The 13,801-nt window shown below is 37.0% G+C and overlaps 1 protein-coding gene across 1 annotated transcript in view; it reads left to right on the top strand.

The window, feature by feature from the left end:
- Positions 1 to 13,801, top strand: part of LOC131857056 (uncharacterized) — a 50,510-nt gene that overhangs the window by 19,930 nt on the left and 16,779 nt on the right. The window contains exons 5-7 of the mRNA XM_059209083.1: positions 8,140 to 8,225; positions 8,321 to 8,380; positions 8,665 to 8,746. Of these exons, the coding sequence (XP_059065066.1) occupies positions 8,140 to 8,225; positions 8,321 to 8,380; positions 8,665 to 8,746 (228 nt within the window). The remainder of the gene's footprint in view (positions 1 to 8,139; positions 8,226 to 8,320; positions 8,381 to 8,664; positions 8,747 to 13,801) is intronic.

Below are 13,801 nucleotides of genomic sequence, written 5' to 3'. Positions count from 1 at the left end.
TCAAAAACATTGCCCCTTTAGGGCACATTGCAATTACATTAATTAATGGTCGAGTTTTGGTATCCTTCCATCCATCAGAAATGATGGACACCCCTGTTTGTTTCCATGAATTTCTAATGGGAGCCAATGCATTTTCTAAGCTTTTTACCTCCTTTGCTAGTAAGGTGCTACGCACCTTCTCATAACCTGGTCCTGTGTACCCTTGTGGAGCCTCATTTACCTTTCTCAACATATCCTGCCAATATGGTGATTGTACCACATTAAATGACAAACCGTTTGCATATAGACATCTTCCAACGGATTGATCTGCAATCTCTCTAGCATCATTTTTAAATGCTCTCTCTAATGGTCCCTTGCTTCTCTTCACAATAACAGGTTCTTCTTCATCAGTTATGCCCAAGAATGGGTGGCTCTGTACCACGATATTAGGAAAATTACTCTGAGATGGAGAAGTAGGGGGCCTCTTTGATCTACTTCCTCTTCCTTTCAACAAAGGATGGTTTGAGGCATTACCAACACTTGCATCTGCTTCCTCTTGCTCTCTAATAAATCCTGCTATTTGTTGAGGTGGCAACCCATTTCCATCCCTTCCTGGACATGGTTTGATTCCTTGTTGGGGAATGGCACAAAAATGGGCTTTGATATGGCTGTAGGAGCTAGTTTTTTTCACACGACAAAAGTTGCATATCCAATTAAATGTTCCACCACCTTTTACTTGGTCTGTTATTTTGACATATTTCCATAAAGGTGAATCTGGGCCGGTTTTGAAAGTCCGTTGAGGAATTGAGCTAGCAGTTGTTGCCATTATGCTATCTACAACAAGTTAAACAATAATTATTAAAATTTAAATATTTAATAGTAAATTTAATTTTATATAAATAATAAAATTATAAATGTTAAACATTTAAATTTAATTTAAAGTGAAAGTGAAATTATTAATAATTATGAAAGTAACCTATAACGATATTAATATATTTACAAATTTCTAAATTACACAATAATTAAAATATCCATATTTACATTTCAAAATAATAATAATACAAATTAAAATTAAATATCAAATATTGATATTTAATTTTAATTTGTATTATTATTATTTTGAAATGTAAATATGGATATTTTAATTATTGTGTAATTTAGAAGTTTGTAAAAATAGTATTATCGTATATATGTTTACTTAAACATTATGAATAATTTCATTTTCCCATTAAATGGAATTTAAATATTTAACATTTATTATTTAATAATTTATATAAATTAATTTTCTTATCATTAATTAACAAATAAACTTAAACAAACTACTAAAAATTAATAAACAAACTATAGATTCTAAAATAATAAACAAACTACTAAAAATTAATAAACAAACTATAGAATTATTTTGAAAGAAATAAAAAACCTACACACCTGAGCCTGCGTTGCCTGAGTCTGCCGTTGACGTTGCAACTCTTCGCCCTCGCGTTGCCTGTCCGTGAGCCCTCACGTGAGCCATGAGCGTCGCCTGTCCGTGAGCCCTCACGTGAGCTGTGAGCGTCGCCTGTCTACTGTGAGCCCTCGTGTTGCTTGTTTGCTGTGAGCCGTCGCCTGTCCGAGTCGTCGCCGAAGACAAACAAAGACCTGCGTGCCGAAGACAAATCCGAATGTGTTTTTTGTCTGCTTGTGCCGTTGTGGAAGAGAAATAAAAAATATGTCTTCTTATTTTGTTTAAGGTTTAAATGACCCATTTTCCTTCCGCAAAAGTCAACAAAAAACCTCTCAAAATTCGCGCGTGAAGTAGATTCGTCGAAAAAATGCAAGAAATATGCCACATCGACATCGGATTCGTTGGTATGCGTGGGTAAAAACGCGGATACGTTTCATGATCAAAATGGAGGAACCCTGTTCGATTCCACAGGGATTCCACTTCGAATCCGAATCCAAGACGAATCGCATCCGGATTTGGGGGAAATCCTAGACGTATTGGTAACCTAGCTAAAATGTATAATACCAGGATTTCTTCAATGCTAATTATGTTGTTATATGGAGCCTAATCAGACTCTAAGGTTAAATTTTCCCTACTTCCATCAGCGCAGTTTCCCCCTATATTTTTCGACGGGGGTTTGGGGGCACTCCCCTTGACCGGAAAAAATACTCTTATTATTTTATGAAGGCGTCGGGTGTTATAAAGTATAAGAAAGGAAAAAGACATTTTGAAATGCCACTTATACTTAAATGTTATATTTCATGTGTATATTCTGATGAAGAGAATGAAACTGACCTGAAAAAACAAAAATTGATAATTTTTTCACATGTTTGGGCCTTTTTTTTTAAGTCTAGCCGAGTTTGCTGTGAGTTAAAGTCGTAAAAACTCGCAGAGCTCAAAAACTTGGCGAGTTTTTGAAACTGGCTGAGTACTCTGCGAGTGTTCCATCTATGCCCAGAACTATAAAAATAATTAAATCTTCAACACCAAACTGTTACCTCCAAATCTCAGTACATTTGTGAATTTTGAGTGCTTCCATTTGCAATTGGTTAGCGAAGATTTCTCACTATCGAAACCAAATTTCCCTTAGGGTTTTTGTCCTAGGGATTAAAAAACTGAACACAATGCAAACTTGCAAAAGGGTTCTGTTGAATGAACAACCAAAATGCCGAAATGAGTCTCTAAAGCCTCTTTTATAACCTTCTAGGGGGTCGTTCTGGAAATTGTATTTGTAAATCACCTTTTAAACCTTTTTTTGCTTTATAAAATGATGTATTTTATCTTTACTTTTTCTGCACTTTAGTCACTTGAAATTCACCCTAATAAATAATTAATATAAGTTTTCCTTTTAATTTAGCTTTTGACAGCTTAAATTTTAATTATTTAATATTTTAATTAATTTCCACTCATCTGCCCAAGGTTACAAAAAATACAAAATTAGCTCGGAGGTGAATTCAGAATGTGCCAATATACTCCAAAGCTTGCTAGTGATCCAATGCAATGAAAATTGATACTTTTAAAAAATGGAATATTCCTCCAAGAAGTATGGAATGCACCTAGACTGACGGGTTTGGCCTGGAAAGCATCAATAGACTCATCTTGATCTCCTGAACTCAATGCTACTAATTGAACTTCATATCGAAAAGGTTGGCACTCTCTAAAGAAAGTTGGAGCTTACATAGATGTTTGAATGACCGAAAAATGGGGACATTTCATTCTAAAACACATGTGAATAGGATTGCTACAATTTGTAAAGAGCAACATGTGGTTTGGACATAGTGACTTATGCTTTAGAATCTTAAGATTGTTGACTTATAAAAGTTAATGCAAGCGCTTGTGCTTGATTAATAGCCTTACATGCTTGTTGGGGGTGAGTGCCAGATTTGTGATGCTCTTAGTAGTGAGTACATTTGATTAAGAATGTCTTATTATACTATTGTAGAGTATTGTGTTATTCAAGGCATCCTAATGAGCTTTCCTATCATACTAATAGGGTTTACCGACCAACAAACCACAACAATTAATAGTGGTCACATCACAAGTGACCTTAACAACAAATTTTGGATGATGTGCAAAAAACCTAATGCATGTGTGTGTGATATATGCAGATGAACCACTAACATCTTATGTGAATATGGATGAGGATATAGATCCATCAATAGATGCAATTTGTCAACAATGGACCTTGCTGTCAATTCTCTTTGCAAACCATTATTGATGATACAATCCACAAAGATATCATGTGTTAAGTGGTACAAGTAACAAACAAATTGTCAAGTCCCTTAGAAGTAAAATGATGGTTCATCAATCTGACCTTTTTGAGTCTACCTTTCAACTCTTCATATGCATTGTCATCACCAAAACTCTTGATGGCAACATTCTTCTTTTTCGCTTTAGGAGACTCTACAATTGAACTCTTCTTCAAACTAAAACACTTGAACTTTTCATAAGCCCTATTTACAATAAGTACAAAATTCAGCAAACTTCTAGTATAAAAAAGAAGAATGTATACAATGAGAAGAGGAAGGAGAAGAAAAATAATTTCTCTTTCAAAGAATTATGGTGTGATTGAGAATTTGAGGCTTTGAAAGGACTTGTAGAAAAGGAATGCTGAGATGCTCATGATTGGCAACAAGTTTTTCTTTTGTCAATTGTGCTTGGTAGAATGCAACATCTAGTGTTCCAAGGATAGTGTATTTCATCTCTAGGATAGGTGTTCTTGTAATTTGCTCATGAACTTGAGAATTAGAGTAGAAGTTGGATTTGACACGATGTAATATCCTCAATCATTTGAGCTGTTAGATGCTGTCTTGCACAAACATTTGATGAACTTGTTGCAATTGGATCTTGGTCATTGTTGGAAGATAAAATGCAACCTTAATAGCTTGACAAGTTGATGCTCTGTGTTGATAGGATTTAGAGCATTTGGGTGTTTAGTGACCAAGACCTCATGACACTAGAGAGATTTAATTTCACAAAGGGTACCTTATTGGCTTTAGGAACTTGGTTATACTCAAACCAAGTCTCCATGTGAAGGACCCAATTGTACATTTAATCGAGATCTCAAGATCTATTAGAGATCTTGACCTTGCTATTGGTTGTTGAATGGTACCCCCTAGGGGCAAGAAGTGCTTGAACAATAGAAATGTCATTGATTTTATTAGTCAATGCGGGTACCACTCAATTGAGCTCATCAACTCTCTCAACTAGATTAGTGGCCATGCTATTATGAGTTAGAGTCAATAATTGATCGTTTGTATCTCACAAAAAAGGAAATTAGCAAAAGTAGATTATTTTTTGAAATGACATAATTTTGATGCTATATTTGATTTCTCCTCAAACAATTAGGTCCTTTCAAAAGAGTTGTATTAAAAAATGGTATTGTATGAGTGCAAAATGTGTTCAGAATGCTCTAGAAATGGGTACTATATATGGAGTCTAAGAGCAAATTGGAAATATCTTGAGTTGGAAGTACAAATTATACAAAATTTATTTTACGACTACATCAATTCGAAAAAATAGGTAAGAGCAAAGATCAATAGGGCAAGAGCGACACTAATAATAATATTAATTTTCATAAATTTTCTAGAATTTTGTGCACATACCATAACAATGACCAAAATATCAAGTTGAAACTTCAAATCTTCATAACTTGGCCCTTGTGAGTTGTATTTCAATAGAACAAAAGACAATCTTGACTTCCTCAACAACTTTTGATGCTATGGTGCTAACCAATATTTGTTTTGATGCTTCTACAAAAAGTTTGTTGACGAGAGCATCAAAACCCAAATCAAATGGATTGGAAAATAAACCCAAACTCACGGATTGGAAAATGATCCAATACTAATTGATATGGAATCAAGTAGAGCAACGGTTGGCGATCAAATTCAGCACAAAAGAAACAATACTCTCTACAAAAATAAAATGCAAAGTTGATTCTAAACTTGATTAATTTGATAAGAAAACATCCACAATTATATAGGCATACGTATGCCAAAATTATAGGATTTGAGAATATCTTCTAATTCTGAACATGAAGTGCAAAACAAAAAAATTTAACAAATAGTTAACTAAGGCTAACCTTCTACCAACTAGGAAACTAACTTTTGACTTTTAGCTTTTACATAGGATTAAATAAACTAATAGAATAATAAAATAAGTCCATTGCTAAGGTCTATATTATGGTCTATGAATCCTCATCAATATATGCTATGTACCTAGGGATATGATATTATAATGTATATGGGTGGATGGAGATGCAACATGTGGCACACATCCCTTAGGATAGTTGTATGGGTATTAGGTAATTATGAGGTCTGCATGGGTTTAGTGCTTTACCCCTACTTTATGTTGCTAGTAGATATTTGAGTAGTATGATATTGTATTTGAGATCTCTTTGAGAAATAGCATGGAGTGGCTTCTTCCATAATGAGTATTGTATGGTGTTACCCTACCTTATGGGTTTATTCCTAAGTTACCGGTTCCAGTTTGGATTCAGGTTCGGATTCGGGTACGGATTCGCAGATTCGGCCAAAAAAAATAAATTTTGGGTACGGGTTCGTCCGTACGTATATATATATATATATATGTTCAAACTTCAAACATCAAAATTATATATGTTCACAGTTCAAACATACAAATATGAAACATACAATGTAACTTTCCCATACAATGATACATAAATGATAACAGATAAATCATAAATCATAAATCCATAATTGCCAATGCCAATAAATATTCTGATATTGATATCTTCTCTTCTTATTCTTTTCAGCTCAGTTACCGGTTCTTGCCTAACCCGTGGGCCCCGTTTTTGGGAACCCACGGGCTTGGGTTCACCCGGGTCCTCCTGGGTTCGCCCTGGGTCCCACCCGGGTCCTGCCCAGGCGGCTGGGTTCCCTGTGGGTCCTTTACCTGGGTCCTGCCCAGGCGGCTGGGTTCCCTGTGGGTCCTGCATGGACCCGGGTCCTGCCCAGGCGGCTGGGTTCCCTGTGGGTCCTGTCACGCAGGACCCACAGGGAACCCAGCTGCCTGGGCAGGACCCGGGTGGGACCCAGGGCGAACCAGGCTGGGACCAGGACCGGGCAGGGACCAGGACCAGGACCCAGCCAGTTTAGGCAAGAACCGGTAACTGAGGTTTATTCTATTTCTACATATAGACACACGCATGCACCCTTACTAATAATAAATAATAATTATTATTTATTAATATTCTATTCACTGACAACTTTTTGAATATTTTTTTCCTTTCTTTCCTTATTTAGTTTCTCATTTAAAGGGCTTTATGTCTTTTTTTATTTATTCTCACAAATATGTATATAAATATTACAAACACATCAATTAATTTCTTAATGACTTATTATTATTCTACATTATTTATTCAGTTATTTTAAACTGTTCTTTTTTGTGTTTATTCTTCAGCTTTTAATAGTCTTCCTTTTTTTATTTCCTTGTTTTCTGATTTGTACCATGTTCCCCTTGTCTATTTAATGAGCACTGGTTTGCAATTCTTTCATTTATATCTTCATCTTAATGATGGATCACCTGTAATTTTTTTTAGACTGTTAACATCCAGAAGCATTCTTGATCACTTCTACATAGAATTAGTTAAATGATAAGCTTTCCTACTTAAAGTGATGGATCTTAATTTTGAATGTAGCCATTTTAATGATAAAAAACATGCACAGGTTAATATTGGAGGATAAAGCGAAGGATTGGAATTTCTCAAAAATAGCCCTTCCAACTATTAGTTTGACTCAAACTAGAAGCTTCCCACAACTTATGACCTGCTTTGAGAACATAAATCACATCCAAGTCATGTTGCTGTATACATATGACACTGACATTTTACATACAGCCTAGCAATGCCATTATTGAAATTGAAATACAGAGCCCTGATGAACATGGCGGATTCCACTGATTTTGATAATATTAATAAAATTGAAATATGTAAGCCTGCTGCATATGCTGCACCATACAATTTATAAATAGATTGTGTTTTTATGCCTTAAGAGAGCATTTTTTATTTGAAGAAAGAAATATTGCAATGCGAGAAATATTAGAAGAAAGTGGTTTGGTTCCTCGGATGATCCAGACAAATTTGCAATTTTACAGAGGTGGTTTTCTTGAAGATTTATCTTAATATGGTAAAACTATTTATAACTATTGCATTGTTGAATTAATTTACCTGAATGTAAATTGGAAAATGAGGAATTTTAGTAGAGGCAGCAACCACAAGCTCTGTATATAGGTGCTGATTAATTTTGAAAATTCATTTCAGTAATTCAAGAAGTTCACTCTTCAAATCATCCTTTATCTATATGGGATGTCTATTTTGTCTTTCTTTAAATTTCATATTCTATATATCAACAGTTCCCCTGCCAAACAATAGATAATTGAATAGTAGATAATTACTTGTTGCATTAACAGTTCTCACATCAAATTATTAGACCAGGTGGTCCAGCTATAATTTATATGTTCTTAACGTTTCATTTTAGGTGGAAGTTAAAAGCTTTGTTGGGTCTGTAAGATTTGGGTGGTAGTGAATTCTAGTTGTGTTACATTGGTTCTTCCATGCCTACTATGTTTTCTTAGTCCGTTTATTACAATGTTTTGGTGATGTATGCAAACTATTATATTAGGGCTAAGTGGAGTGACTGTGTTATCTGTAATTGCAGCAAATTCATAAGAGGAAAGTTGCCATTGCTAAGGCGCAAGGCAATTTGTTAGAAGCTGTGGAATGTCTCAATAAATACCTTGAGATGTAAGTGAGGCAATGCATTTTCTCTTAAAGCAGAGTTATAAGCAATGGTGGAAAATGATGTCAATATAAGTTGGTTTAAAAAATCCTCATTGCAGATTCATGGCAGATCATGATGCTTGGAGAGAGCTTGCGGACATATATATTTCTCTTCAAATGTGAGTTATTTGTCTTTGACGTCCCTTTTGGAAGTTCTAAATATTACCTGTGTTTAGTAAGCATTTTGCTTCAGTCTCAGAAGCAAATTTGAGTATAGTACTTGGGCAATTAATTGATTTTAGCTTCTTGATAGAAGAATCAGTCCCTATTCCCAGCCACTGTTAAATTCTAGTGAAGATTGGATTACAAGCATAAAAAATATTCTGATCAGCAAAGTAGACCCTCACTGATATATAATGACATGGTAGAAACTTACACTTGATTTTTGGTTTCTATTTTGTAGGTATAAACAAGCAGCCTTTTGCTTTGAAGAGCTGATACTTGCCCAACCATCAAATGCTTTGTTTCACCTATCATATGCAGAGGTGTGTGGCTTATCTGTCACTCCCTGTTTTGAAAGATAGTAAATAATTGTTCTACATGTGGATATGAAGTATTGGTAAATGTGAAGCTTAAACATAGTGCACAATGATGCTGTTTCACAAGTATAGTTGCTTACATTAACGTTCTTCTTATTCAAGTATAATTCCTTCTTTTCGTTATCTGCTACTGCTGTTTGGTGTGGGAGAAGCTATCTTGGTCTAAAGTGTTACAGAGCCGCAGAAATCCGAATAAGTTGAGATATGGGTTTTTTGCCCAACAATATATCAATAGCTAACTGTAATTGTTAAAATGCCAACTGGATTATATATTCAGTGAGCCATTTTTCTTGTTTAAGGGGACAGTTGCTAAATAAGACCAGCCAGTTTTTTTAAGTTTGATAAAACTTAAGCTAAAATTTCAGATCATAAGTCAGCAAGAAGATATAGGAGTGTTTTGTGTTATGTTGAGCAGCTGCTTCCAAATTATCTTTATCTATTTGCATCTCCTATAATCCCAAATTTGATTCTACTTCGCTTTTAGTCACTTCATATGAGATTCCAGTTATACGTTTTTGCATGGCAGTAGCATATCTTGAAGGGTGGAGAGGAGAATGCCATGAATGAATTCATGACAACACCATTCCTTATGTGCCAGGGGCGCAGTATTCCTTGTTTCTGTAAAGTCACGATTTCCATTCTAGCACTTGGTAATCGTGTTTCTGGATAGTCTCATTGCATCTGATTGTTCTTATTCACAACTTTTGTTTTCCAATCATATGCATCTCATAGTGATGGCCAGCACGTGGATACTTGTCCTGTGCATAACTGAGAAAATTCGCAGTGGTTACTGCAAATATGGAAGTGATATTACAATGGTAAAAGAAAAGCGATATGGAGAGCTGACTGATAAGCTGGGAATTGTCTAATATTTTAGTAGAAGCTTCTCTCTAAAGTATATCAGTTGTGGGAGTATTGGGGTACTGTTGTGACCATTTCACACATCGCCCCATCGCAAATGGGGACCCCCTCTTTTTGCTTGTTTTTCGCTCGTTTTCGCTTTCGTTTTTAGGGTTTTGCTAGTTAGTTAGTCGTCTGGATTTAGGGTCAAGCCTTAGGGTTTTAAATTTTGTCTTTTCAAGCCAAAATCCAGTCGTTTTTTGAGAGCTTTCAAGCTTCCTTTTCTAGGATGCAAATTTTGAATGCAATGAATTCGCCAAAATGGTCTAATTTTCAATAGGAATGTTAATGCAGAGCTAATTTGTCTAAGTGTTGGCAGTCAAATGTGATATTTTTGTCTGATTGAATATTTTGACCAAATTTTGACTTTTTTGATTTTGATCCTGGGCATTGGAATTGATTTGTTTTCGCCTCGTGAAGTGTTAAAATGTGAAAAATCATGTTATTTTGGCCTGTAGGAGCAAAATCGCTCCTGTCCCTCAGTGAAGGACGGGAGCTCATTTTCAAATATCTCATCATCCCTGCAGAGTCCAGACAAATTTCGAGTTGGAAGTGATGGAGAATGGCGATATCTTTCCATTGAATATAAATTGAAGATTTTCATGAGCACAGAAATGCCTCCAGGAGGAAAATCGCTCCTGTCCCTCAGTGAAGGACCGGAGCTACAAATCAAATTTCGCCTTGTCCTTGCAAGATTTTGATGACTTAATGATTTGAGGACGTCCAAAGGAAGATGCTTTGCCAAATGAATATAATTTGAGATGCAGAAACGAAGGAGAATGACCTATATTGACCAAATCGCTCCTGTCCCTCTCCAAGGGACCAGGGCGAGGTACCTTGTAGCTCTCGTCCCTCTCCCAGGGACTAGAGCGATTTCCTTCATTATGCAAAATCCAGACAAAGGTCAAGGCAAGTTTACGTTCAAAAACAAGGAAAAACATGAGATAAATGCGTTGAATATAAATTGAAGATTTTTGGGACATCCATAACAGTGCTAAATGCCTAGTTCGCTCCTGTCCCTCAGGAAGGGACCAGAGCGATTTTTGATATAATTGATTTTCTTGCAAAGTTACAAACAATGTCAAGGCATGAACGAATGGAGTGAAGAAAGACGAATCCGTTGAATATAGACTTGGAACCTGACAAGGTGAGATAAAGGCTACAAAAGGAGGATCGCTCCTGTCCCTCTCCAAGGGACAAGGGCGATGCAAGGATGATGTTGCTTCCTACGCAAGTTTCAAGACGATCCAAGTCAAGACAAGGTGGCGAGGGACATTTCAAGGCGTCTTTAGCAAGCACAAACATTCAAAGGTCGTCGCAATGATCAAATTCGCACCCTATAGCCTAGATCGCTCCTGTCCCTCAGGAAGGGACCAGGGCGATGTTAGATGCATTGGCCATTTCATGCAAAATTTACGTAAGGACAAGACTTCGCAATGTTTTAGAAGGTCCAAGGCATCGTATGAAGGTAATTCGCAAGGGTTTTCAACGTCCAAACATTGCCAATCAAGGTGAAAAGCCCCCATCGCTCCTGTCCTTTGGACAAGGACCAGGGCGACCTTATCAAAAGCACGCATATTCCTTCAAGATCAAAGCTAGGCGAAGTTAGGTAAGGTGAAGGACGACGTTTGAAGGACATCACAACGAAGATCAAAGTGTAAAGTTGCCAAGGTCAAGGAGAAAACATGGATCACTCCTGTCCCTCTCCAAGGGACAAGGGCGATGATCCCTTTAATACACCCAAAACTTCATGCGAGCAAATGGAATAAGCGCAAAAAACACGAACAAAGGATGTTATTCGCCAACAATGAAAGATCGAAGTTAAAAGATGCAAGATGGACGTGGAAACAAGAAGATCGCTCCTGTCCCTCTCCAAAGGACCAGGGCGATGTACACTCAAAAGGCACTTAAGCACACATGCAAGATGATCAAATGCGAAGAACACATCGAGATGATCGATTTTCAACGTGGAGATGAAGAAGTTGGACGTAAGAAATGCAAAAATCGAGACCAAAATGTGGATCGCTCCTGTCCCTCTCCAAGGGACCAGAGTGATGAGGTACGTCCCTTTGTCTTCCAATTTTGGCGCCAAATAAACAAATTTAAATTTCCTTAAATGCTAAATCGATTAAAAAATTGAAAATCCATTTTTATTTAGCATTTAATATGGCGTTATCTTTTATTAATTATTTTTTGCCTTTATTTAAAAATCGAAATTCACATTTAAAAACCACAAGGCATTAATAATTAATTAATTAATTAATATAAAATCGAATTTAGAGCGCTCAATTAAGCAAGTCGGCCTTGTTATTTTATTGCAAATCATTTAAAATCATTTTTAAAAATGGTTTTATTTATCAAGTCGGCCTAGGGGGTGAAAAGGTGTGAGCGCTATATATAAGGGGAGTGGAAATTTTCATTTTCACATAATCATTTTTACCTTTCTTCATGCGAATTGAGGAGAGGCGAATATAGTGCGAAGTGTGTTCAAAGGTGGTGCGAATTTCATTCATCCAAAGGGTGGCGCTTTATACATCAAGGGTGGTGCGAATTTGAAGACCACACCAAATGCGAACTTGAGGATACATTAAGGCGAATTTGCTAAAGACTTGGAGGATTTGTTTGAGCGATTTGTCAAGGGCAAATTTGAAGATCATTTAAGACCACGTCTAAGGCGATACTTGAAGATCACGTTCACTCCAAAGGTGGCAAAGTCAATTTTGAGGAGATCATATTGAAGATTATTTTATACCTCAATTTTGCCTAGGCGAATTTTCTTTTTGCATTTTAGAGTTAGCTCTCTATCGAGGTATGGCGATTTAATTATTATTGCTTTATTCATTCATCGTCGTATTTCAAATTTTGAATCTCTTAGCTCAATCGTTGTTTTTTAGGAAACGATAACTCTAGAGACTTATCATGATGTTTCCTAAAAACTTTATCTCTCTAATCAACGTTATTTATTGCAAAATCTATTTCTTATAATGGAATGTTGTGTAGGTATGGCGACCCCAAAGGCGGGAGCATCCACCAGCCGCTCAGCTCTCATGAAAGAAGATCAGAAGACCGAGGAAGTGGAGACCAAGATCGTGTCTAAATGGAGCAACATTGGAGATACAAACCTGGGGAACTTTAGCACGAAGAAGTTCCGAGAGGTCCCTTACATTGGCAAGCCATCACCTGTCGCCCGGAGAATAATAGAGAGTGGCATCATTAAGGCGGCCGGTTTTCCTCCAGCTATTCAGTGCCATGAGTTGATGATCGAGTGTGCCCGTCACTACAATCCACAGTCCAGGACAATTGTGTCCAATGAGGGAAACACTTTGGCGTACCTTTCAGAGGAAGCCATAAGTGAAGCTTTCCATCTTCCAGAGCACAGGGACATGATATACAAGAGCATTGAAGGAGCCAGATCAGTGTACGATGATGATCCAGATGCTTGCCTAAGCATAATCAACAAGAACTGGCTACTTAAGAGTCGTCCCCGTCTAAGCAAAGTACTGAACACACCGCATCGGATTGATTTCCAGGAGGAGTACAGAGATTTGATTACCATGCTCAACAGAGTTACAGGAGCACCTCATGCCTTCTATTTTGAGAAATGGATGTTTTACTTCATCCAGGTGATTGTTCAGGGAAAGGGTACGATACATTGGGCTAGGATAATTAGCCATTGCTTAGACGTACAGTTGAGAAGACTCAGGGCTACTAAGTCCTTCCACATGAGTTCATACGTCATCTATGCCTTAATCAGGAGTGTTGAGTACGCAGGACTACCCCACAGAGGAGTGATTGGAAGAGGACCCGGCGAGGTCAGAGCTTGTGAATCCTATACCTACTTGCATCATCCGCCAGGGAAAAACTACAAGTTAGTCAATGATACTTTCACGATGAACATCACAAGGACGTTGCAAGGAGGGATTCACAACAGATTATCTCAGGATGCCCAGGAGTTCATCAAGAGGTACGGTGCTTGGTTCATTCAGTTTCCCAAGTTCACTTACATTAGAGTGCATGGATGTCCTTTACCCCCATACATGTTGCCGAGGTATCCGACAGACAGAATTGTGTTACTTGAGGTAACAAGGCAATTGGCAGCAT

This window comes from Cryptomeria japonica, chromosome 7 (genome assembly GCF_030272615.1).
Source record: "Cryptomeria japonica chromosome 7, Sugi_1.0, whole genome shotgun sequence".
NCBI classification, from domain to species: domain Eukaryota; kingdom Viridiplantae; phylum Streptophyta; class Pinopsida; order Cupressales; family Cupressaceae; genus Cryptomeria; species Cryptomeria japonica.
This window is presented reverse-complemented; position numbering and strand designations above follow the sequence as displayed.